Source organism: Mya arenaria, chromosome 4 (assembly GCF_026914265.1).
Source record: "Mya arenaria isolate MELC-2E11 chromosome 4, ASM2691426v1".
NCBI classification, from domain to species: Eukaryota; Metazoa; Mollusca; class Bivalvia; order Myida; family Myidae; genus Mya; species Mya arenaria.
The window spans coordinates 25,713,662-25,734,586 of NC_069125.1; the positions used below are offsets into that span (position 1 = coordinate 25,713,662).

The window sequence follows — 20,925 nt, forward strand, 5'->3', positions numbered from 1 at the left end:
GAAATAGAGTGTTTTTTCTCACTCCAGTGTGTCATCTAAATTAGTATATGTAAAGAAAGGTTTTCTGATATAATACTCTCTTCATATTAGGAGCAAGTCCAGTCTTTCAGCCAAAACAGACAAATTAGACCTAAGTGTGCGCCAGTCAATAGGCGGTGTGCGCCAGTCTATAGGTGGTGATGTCAGCACATCAATTCGGGAGCTCCAGCGTCTACGAGACAAGTGCAAGCTACTTGAGGAGTCGGAATGCACATTGCGCTCGAGCGTTGATCACTTAAAGTTTGAACTGGGTGATCGGGAAGATATGGTGGACAAACTGACACGTGAGAGCCAGACTTACCAGATGGATCTGGAGACCTACATCGCCAAATCTAACGTGAGCACTTTTATTTTTATTATATGCTTTTCTATTACAAAATATTTGATGTGATATTCGATCTAGTTATATTGGTACTTTCACCTTTTTTGGAATTGGTGCAAGTCTTTACGGATAAGTAAAAAAATGTGCCATTTTGATAAGTGAATTCCAAATTTCCCTCAAAATGCACAATTTGGCTTTATAAAGTAAAGAGGAGATAAAACAATGTGATAAAATACACCCACTCTTCCATATAAAAATGATTTATAGGTTCATTTGTCTTATTAAAATTTCTCTCCAATTTAAGAAGTTAAGAAGTTTAATCAAGAAACTATTTACTGTTAGGAGCTGTTGACAAAAGCACATGTGGAGAAAATCACATAACTCTACATAACTCTGACTTTAATATTCGTTGAGTAAGGCACTTTGATCAACTAGAAAAGCAATGTGGCCGAACATTGTTGACAGTTGTGTTTTCTGTTGTAGGGATTTTTTGCATGAAACACCAGATATTATTCAGATAAATTTCTTATTTTAAGATGAACTTAAAACCATACTTAAAAGCTCATATTACACCAATTGTTTCTCTACAGCGTCTGAGCAAGCAGATTGAAGTTATGATAGAGGAGAGAGCGTCGATGGAGGTAATGCTAGGAAAGATTAAGTGTATGAACTCTGAGGCTGAACTGATCGAAGGAGACCTTCATAAGATGCAGATGGAAGAGCTTGAGGTAATTGTTTTCCTAAATTGTCAATTCATATAAGATTTATTTACAGCTATTTTCATACATGTAGTTTTAATTCCAGTATTTTATGTTAAAATGATAACCATTTGGAGTTTTTGAAAATAAAGTAGTCAACTTCGGTAAACTTGATAAAATTAGATGTTTTCACTCTCACAGGTATTGGATTTATTGATATGAAATATTCTGTGTCTTCTTCCCAATCCCTAGCATCTGCCATGAAATTTCCCAATTGAAGCCCTTAATCAGTGGCAGGTCAGCTGGTGGAGAAAAATGCCCAAGTGTTGCTTGAGTGAACAAGTTATCTGTCTACAGGGAGCTAATGTATCTAAATATTGGTATCTTTACTGAAGGATATTGTTAGTCAAATACAAGAGGAGAAAGAATGGCACTCATGAGTTCACAAAACTAGCAGATTGAAATCGTCACACTAATATACTATACATACATGGCAAGCTAATCCATTTACTTTGTTTTCAAAACATAGTATTTATAATAATTTTAGGACATCGTAGGGCAGTTGCAAGAAGAGAAAAATGCCCTGACCCGGCGCTTGAGTCAACGAGACCAGCAGATAGCCACATACAGGGAGCAGCTGGAGATTGCGCAGAAACAGGCCTCTAAGCTGCAGTTTAGGATGGACAAGGTTTGTAGTGGTAAACGGGTTTGCAAAAAAGGTGTTTTTTGGGTTAGTTTATACTATGTTTTAAAGTTTAATGTGAAGACAACTGAAAAATTGCTGGTTCCTGGTTAGAAACCAGTGTTGGTGTCAATCTTGAGAGCTCATGAGAAATTGCACTTGGTAGGAATCAAACCAATATCCTCTTGGAAGGCTGACAAAACCATTTACATGAGCACTGTTTTAAGCTATCTGCTCGTTAGTTCCCCCCAAAAATTGTAAAAAAATCATGGTTGTATACATGGTTGCAAAATACGCTAAACATCAAAACAATAATACTTTATGAAATAATTTATGTCTTTGGTAATGGTCTTAAACTGTTATATTACAAATGTGCATTACGGACATTCTGACTTTGTCTGAACATTTTTAGGAGCGTCGTAAATCGAGCGACTTACAGCGTCGTGATCTTGCATTATTGGAGAGCCAGGATGAAAGATGGAAGGGAGAATTGGAGGATAAAACGCACGAGATACACGAGCTGTACAAGAGAATCTCTGTATGTATATATGTACATGTACTTTATTTTGGTTCAGATATGTAACATCTTCTATTGGAGGCAGCCAAGTGATCAATTACACTTTAATTAATCCATGTGATCAGATTGAAAACAAAAAGATAGCTTTCAAATTTTATTTCAAAACAGCATCAATTGCATACTTATTAGCCTCAATACATAAAAAAAAATTAAAGTCACTGTTTTTTGTGGAAGAATTTAATTGGACCGTGCCCCATAATGAAATGTATTACAAATGTTTGCGATTTGACTACTTATGTTGAAATTTGCAAACATTCTAAAAGAAAAGTTCAAAATGAACGAGCTCAATCAAGTGAATCACTTTAGATCACATGTAGATTGGATGGATTTAAATATATAAATCAGTTATAAATATTGGTGATTTTACATAGCACAAGCTAGCATTCACATGTTATAATTTCATTAACAGGAGCTGGAAGAGTTGATCGAAGCCTATGAGGGCCAGGAGAAGGAGTTTATGGAGAGGGAGCAAGCTCTTAGGCAGAAACTCTCCAGTCAGGCTGACTCAGGGACAGATAACCTGGTAATGGGGACTAGTCATAGCGAAAAGATAGATTAAAGATTTAATTTTAAGTGTTAAAAGGACTTACCAGCGGCAGGAGAAAGAGTTTATGGAAAGAGCAAGCATTAAGGAAGAAAATGTTTATTCTGGCTGACAGATAGCCTGGTATTGAAAATTTATCCAGAAATAAGATAGATTAAATTTGAAATGGTAATTTTAATCTAGGCACAGAGGCATGGTGTGTGTTGATGCCACAGTTCTTTGGCCTCCTACCCCCTCCCCCAACCTCCAATTATCAATTGCAATAAAGGCATTGTACCTAGGTTTATAAATGTCTTTTAGAACACTGTAACTTATAACTTGTCATTAACCAAGCATAACAGAGATCATAAATTTCTTTCAGCTGTACCATTTAATCCATATAAATGATTTTGTATTTTGACAATGGTTAAATGTATTGCTCATAGTGATGTTCTGATGATTGATTTTTATTGAAAATTGATTGGTTGGGCCTGAAATCAACAATAATCGATTGTATTTGGTCATAATCGATCATTGATGCATTCAGCAAGTTGTTTTGCTTCTCTCTTCTCGTTATTTGCGTTTGCTTCATTTCCGCCAACTTTCATCTTTGAGTTCATTTATACTTTTGGAAGTGTTCAGTTCTTATCTTTACCCATACGGTCCGAAGCAACAAGAACACGAAATAACTTCAAACATATACATAGTGTTTTAGCCGGGAATTAAAAAGGGCAGGGTGGGCCAAAAAAAGGGCAGGGTGGGCCAAAATAGGGGCATGGTGCTTTCTTAAATGGGAAAACAATGCGCACAATATTAGCTTTGTATTGTTGTAAAACGACCATGTACCTTATCAAAGTACATGCATGTTCATACACACATTGTAGTAATATCCCTACAGAATACTCTTAATTCTTCTTTCTTGTTCATTTTCACGTCAGACACTTTCTTTAACATCTCTGGCTTATTTTTTGGGAGAAGTCACTTCTCCCACCAGTCAAAATAGGGAGAAGTGGGGAGACTTTAAGGAGAAGAGATACTTATCGTAAAACCTGAGATAAATATTGTGCCATGCCACAAAACTTTAAATTCACATTTACTTTGATTGCTTTTACCAGATGGAATGTTAAAAAAAGTGTTATTTTTTGGCCTATCAAAAGTGTACTTGTCTAGATTCTCCTTTTTGCAATGTATAGTTTACCTCCAAAAAGCGTCTAAAATAAAAACAAAGACATTAAAAAAATACCATTTGAAACAAAATACCATTTGAAACAATCAGAATGGCCTTATATATGAGCTGTTAAAAACATTTAAGTGCAGGGGGCGAATCTTGTTTTGGTATGATCAGAATAGGGTACGAATGTCACATTTAGCTTTGCTGTTGTTTACTTGTCTTTGGTAAAACAAATTTTAATATGCTGACATTTTAAAACAAAATGACATTTAAAATATCTATCCTTCATGAAAAACTCACTAACACTTAATAATAGAACTAGAAAATCGAGAAATAAACTCCGAAAAATGTTATGACAAAATGGCGGTGACTCGCCGAATCTTCTACTTTTAAACATCGTACAGATGAGGAAAATACCGTAGTAAACGCTATATAAAGCAAATAAAAAAGTTTTGAGATTACAAAACAAATTTTCATTATGAACTATCAACACAAAAACTATCAAATATTGGTCATGCAGTTTTGAGTATTTGATTTTCTTAGCGCCACCGTCTGTTTTTCAATGACCGTCTGCTTCAAACGAAACAATGTTCTAAAAAGTGTGCCTTGTTTTTACACTGCAAGTATCAATTGTTTACTAATTCTTGACAACATTTTTCATCAATTCTTCGCTTTTTCTATCGCAATTTAACAAACTTAATCATTTGACCAGTGTCTTCTCTGGTTGGTTAACATGGGACGTTTCGATAATTGGATGATAGACAACCCAATTATGTGATTAGGAGATTACCGATTATAAATGGCTAAATTAATTAAATTTGTAACAACATCAAAGATCGACATTTAGAGGTACAACTTCGATGTCTCAGACAAGGAATAATGTGTCATAATGAACAGCAATTAGCACCCTGATTATAAGCGTGAATTACCGTTAATCAGACCCGCGGCGATGACGGTCGTGTGCCTTAGCACGCACTGATCTATGACAGATTAGGAAAAGGCGACATTGACCAATGAAATGCTTTTAGGGCGTAACTTTGTGATAAACAACGATCTGAATGGCCAGGAGGGCGCAAGGGGGCGGGAAAAATATGACAGGGCATGTAAAAAGGGGAAACGGGGCGGGGTAAAAAAGGGCAGGGCGGGCCGCCCTTCCATTCCGCTATAGCTAAAACACTAATACATAATAAAAGCATAGTTAAGGATTCTGAGATATTGTACAAGAATAAAACTACAATAAAGGTATTGTCAGAAACTGATTGTACTATCGATTATCGTTTACTTGAGTGAAACAAAAAACTGAGTCAAACTCGAACTGATTCCCAACACTAATTGATCATTCATATTTGCTCTTTAAGATTAACATTTCAGTTATCATTTTTCCCATTTTATTTCAGGATATTCGTGTTAGAGTCACAACATCGCCTAATAAGGACAGCAGGGTTTCAGAAAGAATCAAGGTAAAAATGGCACAAATTAAATATCAATTGTATTGTTTTCCTTAACACTCTCTTCTCTTTTTTTTTAAATAAGGCAATGGTACTGCGATAGCCATAATGTCATGGCAAAACTTCTACCTTGGCTGTAATTCAATATCCATTCAAGATATTGAAATGAATCTTGGTGTGCATGTTGCCAGGGAAACCCATAACAGGGCCCTTAACTCTTGCCTAACTATATGTAGAATTATGCCCCTTGTTTGTCTGCATAAAAATGCCTACAGACAAGCTTTTGGGGTTGCTCCACAGCACGCTCGTTATAGCAGATTTTTTTTCTGCTTCTGAAGAATAGTGCCATTAAGGACTGTGTTTGAATCCAGGGTCCTAGTCATAACTTTAAAAATACTTAAAAAGAGTGTCACGGTAGGCAACAAGTTAGTTTTTAACAATCAATGATTGTGTGTTCAACTGTAAGTTTTTATTTTTCATATTATATTCATTTTCAAATAATGAAAAACAGCTTTTAACCATGAAGTTTTTTGTTGAAACATGCCCCATGGGTGTTGCTTAAGGGTAATGGATAGGTGCTGCGCTTTCCTGGTAGCATCATTCTGTCCTCAATGAGGCCACCATGTCCACCCTATTCAGTCATTGAAATTAGGATGAACAAGCCCGACTTCATATACTACTGCTTGGGATTACAGTTCTGAACTGGCCCTGCTGTATAAAACCCAGAATTAAGGCAAGCCCGGAAAGAAATTTACCAGTGCAGGGCTTGCGGGTTGTTCTAATTTCAACCACTGCCTATTGCTTTCTTAGAATTAATTGCTAAAGATTATCAAGTATGTATTTTGATTTTAGATATATACAAATTCAAAATATTTTAGTTCTTTACAGCCCATTACAATGTGCCCTCTTCTCCTTTAGCACTGTGTTCCTGTTTGGAAGCAACCTGTCTTTTTTTAAAATCTGGCTAAAACCCTATAGCTAGACCAAATTACATGTGCAGGCCAACCCTGACTGGGATGGTCCAGATTGATGTTGGACGGGAGAAGTAAAGTGTTATTCTGGCCATCTGAAACTTAAAAAGCATACATTTTTGAAAAGATTTGCAGGTCAGGGTAAACAGTATCCATGGAAATATGTTTGTGCTTTTTTAGATTCTATTCACACACATTTTCCCTCTATTTGCAGGAGTTGGAGGGTATTGTTGATAAACAAGAGCATGATTATGAAGTTTGGCTGGAAAGAGAACATGAGTATAAGGACACCATTGAGGTAGACTAGTGTTCAAGTTTATGGTTAACAGCTCATTAGTAGCTTAATGTACTAATTGATTGTTGAAAACATGATTTGAGTGCAGATGATTTATTGACAATGAGATGAGTTTTTGTTTATCAGGGTCTTAGAGGATTGATTGAAAGTGAGTTTAGAGGATTTTTTGACCATGAGATTAACTGCTTTGACAGTTTCAAAGGTTGAGGAGATATGTTTTCAGTCTTTTTAAGAACATAGGTTTGAATGGCAAACATGATGATTGAATACCTACCTTTTTTACCAGAATAATTTATTTTTACTTTTTTGTTTGTTAAATTTGCATTTTTTCCACAAGTACTATTTAAATTTGTAGCGTACTGGTGTTTAGGTAAGATGAGGAAAATTCTGAATGAAGAGTTGCAAATGTATAAAAAAAAAATGGCTGATTTGTTTATTTTGAACTAAAATTGCAGTGAAGGTCATTCTTTGATCGTAAGTTTTCTATAACAGAAACTTAAAGAGGAGCTCGAGGCCAGATCAGAGAAAGCAAGATTAAGTAGTGAGGTCCGAGAAACCATGGCAACACAAGTACACATGTACAAGGAAGAGGTGCACAGTCAAAGGGAGATCATTAAGGTAGGAGAAATTTGTGGGAGTTGCTGGTCCTGATTAAAGATTCTTGAATATTGCGATTAGATCTGAGACACCATGGCAACACATGTAAACATGTTCTAGGAAAAGGCAGGGATATTACAAGCAAGCAATTTTCGTGATATATTGCATAAAAATTGTCTATATCGCATTGAAAAGACATAAATGCGTGATATTTCTCGTACTTGTTAGTAGTTTGGGTATTATGAGCCTTTTTTGCTTTAGTTATTTGTTGAATTACAGCATCGGGGTAGTATGGAGTTCGGCGTCACTGTCGACTGGTTTTCCTGTACCTTATGGAATTATTGATATTATCACAAATTAAATTACTGTTCAGCATTGTTTTATCACTGTATTATCCATTTTTTATCAAAAATCACACTGAAATTAAAATTCTCTCACCAATTTTGGACAAATGGGAGCAATTCTCATGGAAAATCCAACATAGAATTAACCCTGAAAAGGTTCATGTCAAAGGGAGGTAATTAAGGTACTTTGTCCTTAAATTAGAAATTGACTTTGACATTTTTAAATGAATAGAGCAGTTTTGAGTGAACTAATTACTTTGACAAGACAACTTTGGAATTTTTAATTTTCAATGCAGAATTTAGCAGGTTATCTTCTTAGGTTAAAATATGGCAAACCTGATTAGGTCTGTTAGCTGTTATGGTTTAATTTTGATTTTCTGAAAACAGAAAAAATTCCATGCCAAAATTTATAATGTGAAAACTCCTGATGTTTTTCCTTTGTTTATACTTTTATGCCATTTTTTTTAAAGAAAGCTGATAACTTTTAGAATAATGCTAGAGTCCGTTTCCTTGGTAGAAATCTGAACTGAAGTCCATAAGAATGTTCTAGAGTCCGTTTCCTTGGTAGAAATCTGAACTGAAGTCCATAAGAATGTTCTAGTGTGGATTGAAACCACAACATCTTGGGTGAGATAAGGAAACATTTATCACAAGACCACTGTCACCCCGTTATTTCTTTGCTACAGGAGTTGAGAGAGAATGTCCAGCTGGTGTTGTCAGAAAACACTCCCAACAATACAGAGAGGAAATCTGCCTTGGAAAAACAGATAAAGGTAGTGTACCTAAGTTAGAAAATGATTAAATCTTTCAGACTAGAATGTTCTTCATGTTCAGGATGTTGTGTTCACTTTATCTGTACTCTAAAAAAATGTAGTTCTACTTTAATCCCTCCTTGTTTGATATTTGTGACCTGAAAGGAGGTGTAAAACATGAAAAACTACACATGTTATGTAGACTTTAAGATTTTAAGAATAATGGAAGTAAAAATGTCTAAAATGAATACATAAAACTACATAACCCCATGTAATACCGAGATACATTTACTACTGCATTGTTACCAGGGCTTGGAGGAGCAGATAGAGTGTTACCGTGATGACAAGCGTCACCTGATGTCAGAAGTGAGCCGTTTCCGAGAGGAGAGCGGTGACAGGCAGTTCAAGATTGCTGAGCTAGAAAGGGTATGAGTGTGTTTTATGGGTTCCTTTGGCATTCTTTGGTATTAAAAGGTTAATGAGTTCTGTAGTTCTAAAATTTGAATAAGTGGTATCTTTTAAGTGGCTATTTTTGGAGAATTGAGATTTTTCAGTAGTTTGAATATACATGTATTCTTTTCTTAGAAAATTTATGTAAATAGTGCTCGTTCATGTACAAATGTGAATTGTTCATATTTAAACATACCCATAATCTTTTAACATTTGATGCTGGCACTACTGATGCATAAAATCATTTTCAGGATTGTCAGTATTTCATACTGTATGTAAACAATAGGGCATGCAAGCAAATTCCATTAAGTGCGCTTTCACTTCTTGGTAATTTGTAGTCTTACAGCATTAATTCAAGAAGAATGCTTATATTTATATTTTAATGATTGTTCATTTTGTATAAAAATAGGTGATATTTGAAAGGTGATATACCATTGGTTAATTGATGTCACGCTTATCCAATCGGAGTGCAATATTGAAATAAACTGTTATTTCTTAATTCTGTGCAGGTTATACAATATGAACGTCAAGTTTTATCTATAAAAAGGACAAGGCAGATGTTAATATTGTAATTTAAGGATGCAGATATTTGTTGTTGATGATACCCTGCTGATGAATCTATTTTATTTTGCAGACGACCTCTCGACAGAGTTGTAAGATTGAGCGACTAGAACGACAACTAGAGAAATCTCGGGAAAAGGAGATAGACTTGAGATTGAAGAGAAGAGAACTCACTGACATCAGGTAGGCGTGACTTGTATGTAGAAAATAACCTCATCTCACTTTATCATCTCTGTTGTGAATACATCATTAGTCAGATTATTCTTATGATATGTTTTTATATTGTCTGTTTTGAAGAGTAGCATAGGCATTGTCAAAGGTCTGGTAGCATTGTCAGTGTTGTTGTGTGCGAGTTAAACTTTTAACCTTGGTTATATCTCCAAAGCTGTTCATTATGGTCAAATGAAACTTGGTACACATGTTGCCAGAGACATTATTCACATAGGTTCATCAAGGCCTACTCTAACTTTAAAAATTTAACCTTAACACATTATGGAAGAGATCCTACAGAGGTACAGAACATATGAAAAAGTATGACAATAGCAAACTTAATTCAGATTGACCTTAAGATCCTTATTTGTGTGTTAAAGCAAAACAATCATAAATCATAATTTCTTGTAAAATGATGATTTCATAACTAAAATATTATTTTCATATTATCATGACTATAATGATATTCAAAGACTAAATAGGCAATCCTGACCTTGTTTTCTGAAATATCTGTTTTAGAATTAAGATTGCGGAAGAAAGAATTGCAGATGTGGAAAAGGAGAAATTTAAAGTGGAAAGACAGCTAAAAGACATTACAAAACAGCTTGATGAGTTAAAAGACAAACAGACTGATCTAAGTGATAAAGCTATGTCCACAACAAGTAAAGTCATGGTTGAAAATCTCGAGTTGAAGACCAAGATGGATGATGTAAATAGAAATGTTGAAAAAATGGAAAAGCAGATTTCCAAGTGTGAGAGACATATTGGTGAACTTGAAGAAGATATTGCTGCAAAGAATAAAGAACTGGCTCATCTGAAAACAGTTAGAACTGAAAAACAGGAACTGGAAAGAAAAGTCATGGATCTTGAATTTGATCTTAAACAAAAGGAAAAGAAAGTTTTAGAAACATCAGAAAAAGAGCAGCAAGTGACTAAATTGGAAAGAGAAAAACAGAATTTTGAAACTAAGATAAAATCGATGGAGAATGAAATACAAGAAATTAAATGCAAGGAAAGGTCAGTTACAATGCGGAGATCAAAAATGGAAGATGTTGAAGACCTAAAGCAGGAGAAGAGGTTTCTGGAGAGTAAGGTGTCCAATTTGCAGAGACAGGTCGAGAATGCAGACCAGAAGACGCTCAAGCTGGAAAAAGAACTTGGTAGTGCTAAAGAGGCGGCGGAGAAAGTTAAAGGTGAGTATGATTGCAATTTAAATGCATGTTACAGAGTTAGCAAAACCTGTCCTACCCATCGGCCAAGTACAACAAATATTGAAAATGAGTTTTTGTCTGGTGAAAACTGGTGGAATTCTGCGGATCTAATGGCCCCCCCCCCCCCCCCCCCCCAAAAAAAAAAAAAAATAATAATAAATAAATAAAATACCTGAAAAAATTTATTTGGTTACTTTCAGTTGTTTAAGTTAATATTCAAGTTTGCTTCAAATTTAAAGTCTGGAAAGCCCTCAAAAGAGCTTCTAAAAAGCCATTTTTCTTCTACAGCAGTGCGCTTTTGACCCCAAGAGCGCCCAATAAACCCATGGCCGAAAATGTTTCAGCCCTCCAGCTGCCAGGTCAATCCCATTCCTGTAATAGTAACTCTCGATGATATAGGATTAGGGTATTAAGCTTCAGAGGAAGTTTCTGCATATTGTTCATGCTGCAGACGATTGTATTAATTGGTCAGTATTTATCTAAAAACTACTTTCAATCAAATCATTTTAGTTTGCAACCATCATTCATCTTTTATTCTTCCAGTGTTAGAAGCAGAAATCTCCATACTGAAAAAAGAGCAGTCAAGACTTCAAGACGAACTTCAGTCAGAGAGAGTGACACACGAGAAACAGCTGAAGTCACAGGCAATGTCAAGGAGGGATGCTCAGATTGCAGAAGACAACCTTGATAAGGTATTGTCATTAAGCTGGGTTTGACACTTACAGGAGTCAGATAGTCTAAGGCTCATAAATTTTGGCCTGGACTCCTAGATTTGTTAGGTTGGCAGTTCGTCAGACCCTAAGGTCCTGCAGATGAAGACAGAAACAAGAAATGCTATTTCAGATGTATAAGTATTGTTCCTGAGGTTGCTGGAATTTCATTCGAACTTAAAACCTTATGATATGTACCGGGTATGTTTTCTCTTTGACACTGAATTCCATATAAAAACGCTGGAATCCTTGTTTTGACTTCTATGGAAAAAAACAGTAAGTGTCTATAACATAAAAATTGTTCTAAAGTTTTGTTCTGTATGATAAAACTTCTCTTTTTTTCAACATTGTGTTGCGTTTAATATTGTAATTTGAAAATTTTGAATCAGATTGAGTACAGTGTCAGTCACACTTTGCGGCCACTGAGAATGGATTAAGAAGTTACAAAAGACATAAATGTACATCAGATTGACTAGATCTGTCCACAATGTCATTTCGGTGAAAGAAAGGAATTGAAATTACAAAAATGTGTACTTATCCTCACAGGAGAAAGAGAAGAATGATTCAGTTCGATCCAGGCTACAAAAGGAGCTCCATGAATCCAACCTGGCCCTCAGTGAGGCTCGGTCTCTACTCTCAGCCACACAGCGCCAGGAGAAGGCCACTAGGGACACTCTAGAGGGTGATATTAGAGAGCTTAGACAGAGGATCTTCCTGCTAGAGGTAGGAATTTGATGATTTTTTACAAATTTGAGGGTTTTTTTATCATAAGTGTGGCTCGGGTCTCTTCTAATAGCCACACAGCGCCAGAAGATGGCTACAAGAGACACTCTTAGAGGGTGATATTAGAGAGCTTAGACAGAGGATCTTCCTGCTAGAGGTAGAAATTCGATGATTTTTTACAAATTTGAGGGGCTTTTGATCATCCTTAAGCTTGGCCACTGTTATCGGTCTCACAGCACAAGGAGAAGGTCACTAGAGACACTCCAGAGAGCCATATAAGGGAGCTTAGACACGTTTTCTTGCTAGAGGTAGGAATTTGCTAGTTTTTTTGTACATTTGAGTGATTTATGCGCATTTTAAAGCTTGGCCTCTGTTGTTGTCAGTAGCGAAGTGATGTTGCAGAAACTATATCTCTTATAGACTGTGTGACCAAAGACTGTTTCAAAGAGAGCTCTTTACATGTTGGCCATAAATTCTTGACCTATATGATCACAAAACTTAGTGTACAATGGGTTGTTAACATCATCATTGTTAACTTTCAAACATTATTGTTCTGGAAGATAAATGAACCATTCAATGAAACAATAGGCCCTATGTTCACAATGACCATAAAATGTACATTTGAGGTTTGAATTGAATTATGGTTTTAAATGACAAGAGTGTAACCATAATTGTTCCATATTTCATTTCAGAAAGAGAAAGGTCTGAATGAGGACAATAATAAGGTAATTCTTAACTAATAACAATTTCGTGTGTTGGGATAATCTGAATTTAACCATTTCATTATTGCATACAGTATGCAATAATGAAATGGTTAAATTCAGATTATCCCAACATAGTATGATACTATTTGGTTACCGTAACATTTACTTTATCATGTAAGTCATATTGAGCTCTTCAGTTCTTTGAAGTAAGAAAAGTCAAGGTCATGTCACTGATTTGGTGTTGTTGTAATTTATAACTGTTGTGAATTCTTTTTAACTTAGGCCATTACAAGATATTTTGATTGAACTATGTACAAATGTTGTTAAAGACAAAACAAATGTGTACAGCAAGGCTCTTAACTCAGGGATGTCAATTTTCCTTTTTTTCAGCTGATTTCTTATTAGTTTACAAATATATGTTCATTGTTGGCATCCCGGATAAAACTGGCATTGACTATAATTGAATATGGTCATTTGTATGACTGAAAAAACAAAACAAAAAATACTTGTCATATGTCATTCTGCTAGCACTAGCAATATTTAGGTTGTTTATATTTTTTATTAATTACCTGTAGGATATGACACATAATAAAGCACAGAATGAAAAGCAAATGTATGAGAGATCAACCAAGTCCAAGGCTTTTTCACCAAAAATTGTGAAGAGGCCTAGCCTTTTCATTTTGAAAAATTTAAACGCGTGAAATTCTGCAAATTGGGAAATTTGAATGTGTAAATGTCTCAAAATGGAAAATTCCACATAATGAGGATTGAAGACACTTTTTAAACACGGGTCAAGGTTTCCATATGAACCTTGGAACTCATTTTACAAAAAACAGGCTCATATATTACATGTGAGTCTACTTCTAGCTGTTTTTTATGCCCCCACAAAGTGGCGGCATATAGGGTTGCCCTTGTCCGTACGTCTGTCTGTCTGTCTGTCTGTACGTACGTACGTACGTCCCGAAGATTGTTTCCGATCTAATTCTTGAAAACCGTTTGTCCAATCCTCACCAAACTTTAAACACATGTTTGTGACCATAATATCTTGATCAAGTTCGATAGTCATGGAAATCGCTTTAGTCATTTAGGAGTTACGGCCCTTTTTTGCCAAAAATACTTCAAAAATATATTCCGATCTAATTCTTGAAAACCGTTTGTCCAATCCTCACCAAACTTTAAACACATGTTTGTGACCATAATATCTTGATCAAGTTCGATAGTCATGGAAATCGCTTTAGTCATTTAGGAGTAACGGCCCTTTTTTGCCAAAAATACTTCAAAAAAATATGTTTCCAATCTAATTCTTGAAAACTGTTTGTCCAATCCTCACCAAACTTTAAACACATGTTTGTGACCATAATATCTTGATCAAGTTCGATAGTCATGGAAATCGCTTAAGTCATTTAGGAGTTACGGCCCTTTTTTGCCAAAAATACTTCAAAAATATATGTTTCCAATCTAATTCTTGAAAAGTATGTGTCCAATGTGGATCCAACAAGTTTTTTCCTGCCTGAATGGCGCCATATAACCTATACAGTCTTGCGATGCCGTAAAACCCAACTCAACTCAACTTATCCTATATGTGCAGATTATCCTGAATAATCATTATGGCTTATTTTCTGTGACAAAAAATCGAAGTGGGGGCATCCGTGTCCTATGGACTTCCAATTGATACACATGTAGATCTTATTGGGGGAGAAATCATGTCTTTGACTTCGCTTTTTTAACATGACACAATGACAAGAGAGATTAGTTTTAATCTTCATAGAGTTGAATCTAAATCGAGGGAAAGAATTGATAACAATATATGGACTAATTGGCCCTCGAATAATGTTTAAATTACTAGTATACAGCATTCTTCTTATGTAAGCTCAAAAGATAAAAATAATAATTTGCTCAAACAGAATAAATTTTTATTGTAAATTTTTTAAGTAAGATCTTCCTTTTTGGGAAAAATCTCTGGGAATTGTGAAAAAAATATCTGAAAATTGGGAAAATATGCCATTTTTCCCAATTGTGAAGTAGCCTCATTTTGGCCCCTAGCAAAGTAGGTGAAAAAGCTCTGAAGTCGAAGAAAGGCTTTTTTAATCCATCACATTCATTATGGTATAAATATCATTATACAGGTTTTAAATTTAAAAGTTTCCAAAAGTCAATTAATTCTGGTTGTTACCTAGATACTTAGGATTCCTTTGTAATTATTTGCAATTGAAACAAAATGTTTATATATTGTAAGTGTTAGTACTGTTATCTTGTATCTAGTTATGTCATTTTCTTTCCAAAAACCACACAGCATCATCAAATTTCCTTTTCAATACACTTTTTTTTTATAATTCTGCAATGATTCAGTCACTGTCATATTGTATGTTTCTTTACAAGTTGCTTCTGTACATCAAGATGCCAGTGTTTTAATCTTTAGACTCGTTGTTTTATATTATAAGCTACAGGGTTTGTATGTGACGCATATCGGGTCACCTACTGACCCCGCAATGTTAATATCACGTAGACAACCTGTTTACAATTTTTAATGTTTCATTTATTCATTGGAATATTCATCTGAATTGGAAAATAGACGCCGTTTTGGTATGATATAAATTTGGTGACCATATATGGAATAATAATGGGGTCATTGCATCATTGCATGACCAGCCCTTGACCAATGACCCCCCCCCCCCAAGCTTAAAACAAATGCCTGTCTCATACACATTTGTGATGTATAACTCCATTTATCTTTTGTATTTTTAATATATCTCAGTGGTTGAAATTAGCACAAGCCTGCAAGCCCTGTACTGGTGCTTTCCATGCTTGCTCAAGTTTTGGTTTTTATACAGCAGGGCTTGTTAAAAAATGTAATGTAGAGCAGTGGTGTATGAATTCTGGCTTGTTCAACGAAAAGACTAATTTCAAGGACTGATATCTCTCCAGTGTTTCTTGCCTTTTATAGCTATGATAGGGCATCTTTAATTTTCTTATTCAATTTATCTGCCCTTATTTCACCTCCCTCATTGTCCCTCCACTGAGGCCAGACCATGTCATTCATCTTTTCCTCTACCCTGATATAGTGTGGATTTCCCCTTGCCAGTTGGCCAATTTCTTCCTGCTTCATGCCAGGTCTCCAATATGTCTCCCATATTCTCCATCTCTGCAGTCCTAGCTTTTCTAGTTTGTCCCTCCAGCAGCCTTTCTCTGCCAGCTTAACTGAGGACATCTGCCGCGCTGCCTCCACTTTAGGGCATCTCAGTATCGTGCAGGGACCTTCTTGTATCAACTCTTCTAGCTTAGCTATAAGTTGTTGTTGTTGTTCTGGGCTGACTCTGCCTGACAGCAGGTTTCTGGCAGGGATCATATAGTAGGGAAGATGGTTGCTGGCTTGTATGGCTTCTTGGAGATTCTTCAGACATGAGAATACATTTTGAAGTAAATTCTTCTTGGTAAATATTTTTGCTGGATTCTGTTCTGTGTACCACAGCATGATATTTTTCAGTATGTATGATGATATTTCATCACATATTGGTTTCAGGTGGGAATTATTTATCCACTTGAGCAAGATGTATATTTTGAAATGGTTCTCATTCCAGCTGTCAGTTAACCTTTGCTCACCGGGGATAAAACAAACCCTCCATTCAATATCTTTATGTTCACTACTTTTACAGCCCACAGGAACCATTTGCGCTTGGAGTTTCGACACCTCTGCTATCATGTCAGGTGTTGGCCAGTTGTGGTGTCTGGGTCTGTTGATCCACTCTGAGAGCAGCTGTTGTTGACTGGTGCAGGGGAAGGCATGGACATGGTCCCAAATATAAAGTTCATTATACTCTTTGAGAGCTGGCCCAGAAATGGTTTCCTTAGTTTTGTCCTTGATTTGAGATATTGTGTACTTTTCACTTGAAATGAATGTTCTGCCATCCTCATGGACAAACAGAGCCTGCTGAATGTTTGAATTCTCCGAGGTCCCTGTGTGTTTTAGCTCCAGTCTGAAGTGTCCTGGATGGCAGTGTTCTCTGTCCATAGTGAACTCATAGTGGGTGTCAGGCAATGTCAGAGAGTCATCTTCTGGTATTCTACACACTGTGTAGTTGTCTTGGAACATCCTATCAGTATCACTCTCATTTGGTGGTGTTAATCCCTCACCCTTACTGCCTGCAATGATTACAGTTGGGTTTTGTCCTTTTTCATTCCACTTTGCAGCCCCTTCTCTCCAAGATTCCCGCCTGTGTTTGACCATTGTCTGACTGTAGCCTAGCTGGTCCAACACCTCACACACATGCACAGACAACTCCTCATCACTGCTCTTCCCTTCTCTAATCCCTGTAACAAAATAGGAAAACATTGTCTTGAAGTAGGGATAATCAAGAAGAAATTCAAGAGAAGCTTTTTGCTCCTCAGCCCTTCTGCGTCTGTAGGCAACCATTCAGTAAGCGATTTTTGACAGATGCGTCTAGTAATGGACTGGTCATTGTATTGACAAAAGATGCCTATTATACAGAAAATTCGAGAAAAAATATTGGGAGTGGGTCAAAGGTCAAGGTTGTTGGGACCTCGTGCTGAAAGTCTGTTTCGGATCACTAACTGAAGAATGCTTTGGCCGAGAGGCCTCAACATGGTGGTATTGACCTGCAGATTAATCCTATTGATTATGAGGTCAATTGGTCATAGGTCAAGGTTATGGTGACCTCTAGCTAAAAATCTGTTTTCTAACAATAACTAAAGAATACTTAGGCCCAAGCACAAGTTGATATCCACTCTATTTTGCTTTGCCTTTTCATTTCCATGTACAAACTTCATTGGAATGTGATTGGTCATCATGAAGTAACCCTACACACTCAAAGGCTGTCCCTACTTGCCCAAATACTAATGGCTATCTATCCAATGACTTTTGGGGATATTTGTCATGTTCCTGTGACATCCCTTCTTTTTCTTTTATTTACATAACAAGTAATATATGTTCTTATATAAGGATTAAGACAATAAGTTTAGAATTATGAGTATTGATTACTAATGAAGAAAATGAAACAACCCACTTTTTGAGGGTCATCATAACCGTAATATGAGAATGATCTTTTCTCATTTCATTTTTGTGTTGTTTTTTTAATTGCTAGAGTATAACTGTATTATATTGCTTGTTGTAAAATATTAAGACATTAGAATTGGAGTTTTTGAACAAAAAAAGTATAAATTGCACTCCAGTAATAAGTATTTAAAAAACTCACCTTTTAAAGGTCTATCCTCCATTCATGTTCATTAAATGTGGTTTTTGGAAAATGATCAGATTTAAATATCAAGGTCATGAAATATGCATTTCAATTACTGTTATTTTCTGTTTGTTAAAAAATGACACAGACTTCTGAACTTATTCTGCTTTCAAGAGTAACCTTAAACCATAATTATTTTGTATTATTTATTGTTTATTTTCCTTGCTAGAGTATTGTATTACTTTTTGTTAAATATTAAGTCTTTAGAAGTGGAGGTTTTGAAGAAAACAGTATAAATTTCACTCCAGTATTATATATTTAAACAACTCACCTTTTAAAGGTCTATCCTCCATTCTTGTTTCTCTGTATATGTGGTTTTTGGAAAATGATAAGATTAAATATCCAGGTCATGAGATATGCAGTTCATTTTTTGAAAATGACTTGCCTGTCGGTAATCACAATTTAAAGCTGCACTCTCACAGATATACCACTTTTACAACTTTTTTATTTTTTGTCTTGGAAAGAGCAAATTTTGACGTAAATATCTGCAAACCAATGATGAAGGATTGCTGACAAAAGATCAGATCACAGATTTTCATATTTCTGTTGAAAATTAATTTTTATGTCTTAAACAATGTTACGGAAAAATGCATAAAACATCAATTTTTGAACTTAAATATAAAAATCTGCAATCTATTTTTTGTCAGCAGTCTTATATAACTGGTTTCCATGGATATTCGCAAAAATTGGCTCGTGCCAAGACAAAAAATAAAAAAGTTGTAAAAATGGTATATATCTGTGAGAGTGCAGCTTTAAGAGTAAACATATGATTTCATTGTTTTTTATTTAGCCTTCAAGAAACTATTTGAATTATATGGCTTTAAAGAGAAAGTTAAAATAATATAAATAGTATTTCAGTTTCAAAGATAAAAATGGAATTGAAATATTAGAAGTCATTAAAGCTAGAAAGAGTAAAACATGTGGGAATTAAAATTAGTAGAACTGATTTACTTAATTTCATTATTTTAGATTCAAAATCTTCACCAATAGATTTGCAAAGATGGAAAAATAAATTAAATTTGAAATAAAGTTATTGAAACTTTGTGTTTCTAGAATATTAATATTATTTGAATTAGGCCGGTGTTCCATATTCACTCTGTCTATGTGTCGTCCACATCAGCAATTTAAAAACAAGCCATAATCCATGTTTCCGCAAAACAAATACTGAAAGTTGTATTTTTGAGTAGAAAAAAATGTCTGAAATATACAAAGTAATTTAATTTCAATCATCAAAATGTTTCTAATATTTACAGATGAAAGAGTTCTGTATTTAATCATGAAATAGGCTTATTTCCATGTTGAAAAACATTCCAATTGTTCTCTGTATGTTTTGCTTTATGAAAATTTGTTTATGCATTCTAGATTATTAAAAAGTGTTCATATAATCAAAATTCTACCACTTTCTTTATTAATTTTTCAAACAAATCCAAGTCTGCTAAAATTGCTCTGCAATGCAACTGATAAGGGGTTAACAGCATGCACATTGGAATACCGGCCTAAGACTGAATAGAATTTTAGCTTTAACAGTGATGAAAATTTGAATACTGTAAATTGATTGGTCAAAATTTATAGTTTGTGAAATGTTGGGTTAGCCATTTTCACAATTTAAAATTCCAATAATGAATCAATGGTTGTCAAATATCACTAGAAAGATATATTGGTTTTAAATTCTTAACATAGTCAATGATGGAACTGCAACAATTTACAGAAATCGTAAAAGTATATGTTATTTTCCTCAGAAAGAGGAGGCAGAGAAAGCCGCAGCACAATGCGAGGCCCTGGAAAAGCGTGTCAAGGAAGCAGAATCCCGGGTAGGGGCCTCACAGCGGGAGAAAACAGCAGGACTCATGGAGAGACAGCTCCTCAAGGACAGCCTGGCACAGAAGGAACACCAGTGTCAGCTAGAGGCACAGGTGGGTGGGGAATGAGCGAGTGAGAGATTTGGGATGGGGGTTAGAGAGAGGGTAAGAGTAATAGGTTGAGGCATCACACCATGAGAAAACTGTTGGAATTGTAGAGATATAGGTCCACAAAGATAGTCTGTCACAAAAGGAACACCAGTGTCAGCTAGAGGCACAGGTGGGTGAAGAATGGCAAAGTGAGTGATTTTGGATGGGGGGTGGGGGGAAGAGAGGGTAAGAGTAAGTTAGATTGGAACCTCACAGCGACAGAAAACTTCTGCATTTAGAGAGATATAAGTCCACAAGAATAGCCTGGAACAAAAGGAATATCAGTGTCTGTTACAAAAACAAGTGGATGGGGTAAGTGGAAGACATAGGGGATAGGGAGTGGGATAGATTGGGACTCACAGCAGGAGGAGACTGCAGGGGTGACAACTCCTGAAGGATACCATTGCATAGAAGGAACATTGGTGTCAGCCGAAGTTACCAGGGCAGTGGATGATTAAGTATGGGAGTAGATAGATAAGGGCCTCAAAGTGAAAGAAGAATGTGGACTTTTTAGAGAGACATCTCCTAAAGGATAGCCTGGCACTGATTGAACATCAATGTCAGCTGGAGTAACCAGAGCAGTGGATGATCAGGTATGGGGGTAGATAGATTAGGGCATCAAAGTGAGAGATGACTATGGAATCATAAGAGAGCTCCTAAAGGATATCCTGGCACAGGAGGAACATCTTTGTCAGCTGGAGCCACAGGTGGGTGGGGTAAGGTAGCCGGGGAGGGG

The 20,925-nt window shown here is 35.7% G+C and overlaps 2 protein-coding genes across 4 annotated transcripts in view; one reads left to right on the plus strand and one right to left on the minus strand.

Annotated features, from left to right (window-relative positions):
• Positions 1-20,925, plus strand: part of LOC128231426 (citron rho-interacting kinase-like) — a 52,510-nt gene that overhangs the window by 14,147 nt on the left and 17,438 nt on the right. For both annotated transcript variants that reach the window (XM_052944240.1, XM_052944241.1), the window contains exons 10-25: positions 91-376; positions 952-1,089; positions 1,607-1,747; positions 2,154-2,279; positions 2,728-2,841; positions 5,410-5,472; positions 6,646-6,729; positions 7,219-7,344; positions 8,354-8,440; positions 8,729-8,845; positions 9,504-9,613; positions 10,160-10,833; positions 11,395-11,543; positions 12,108-12,284; positions 12,977-13,009; positions 19,980-20,153. In XM_052944240.1, coding sequence (XP_052800200.1) covers positions 91-376; positions 952-1,089; positions 1,607-1,747; positions 2,154-2,279; positions 2,728-2,841; positions 5,410-5,472; positions 6,646-6,729; positions 7,219-7,344; positions 8,354-8,440; positions 8,729-8,845; positions 9,504-9,613; positions 10,160-10,833; positions 11,395-11,543; positions 12,108-12,284; positions 12,977-13,009; positions 19,980-20,153 — 2,599 coding nt within the window. The remainder of the gene's footprint in view (positions 1-90; positions 377-951; positions 1,090-1,606; positions 1,748-2,153; positions 2,280-2,727; positions 2,842-5,409; positions 5,473-6,645; positions 6,730-7,218; positions 7,345-8,353; positions 8,441-8,728; positions 8,846-9,503; positions 9,614-10,159; positions 10,834-11,394; positions 11,544-12,107; positions 12,285-12,976; positions 13,010-19,979; positions 20,154-20,925) is intronic.
• On the minus strand, positions 15,057-18,619 carry LOC128231427 (uncharacterized). 2 transcript variants are annotated; one of them, XM_052944244.1, is made up of 2 exons: positions 18,512-18,619; positions 15,057-17,296 (listed from the first exon to the last, which is right to left on the minus strand). In XM_052944244.1, exons 1-2 carry the CDS (start codon positions 18,531-18,533, stop codon positions 15,933-15,935), a joined length of 1,386 nt encoding a protein of 461 aa, XP_052800204.1. In that variant the 5' UTR covers positions 18,534-18,619; the 3' UTR covers positions 15,057-15,932. The 2 variants fall into 2 exon arrangements, with proteins under 2 accessions (XP_052800204.1, XP_052800202.1); XM_052944242.1 differs by lacking the exon at positions 18,512-18,619 and adding an exon at positions 18,199-18,327.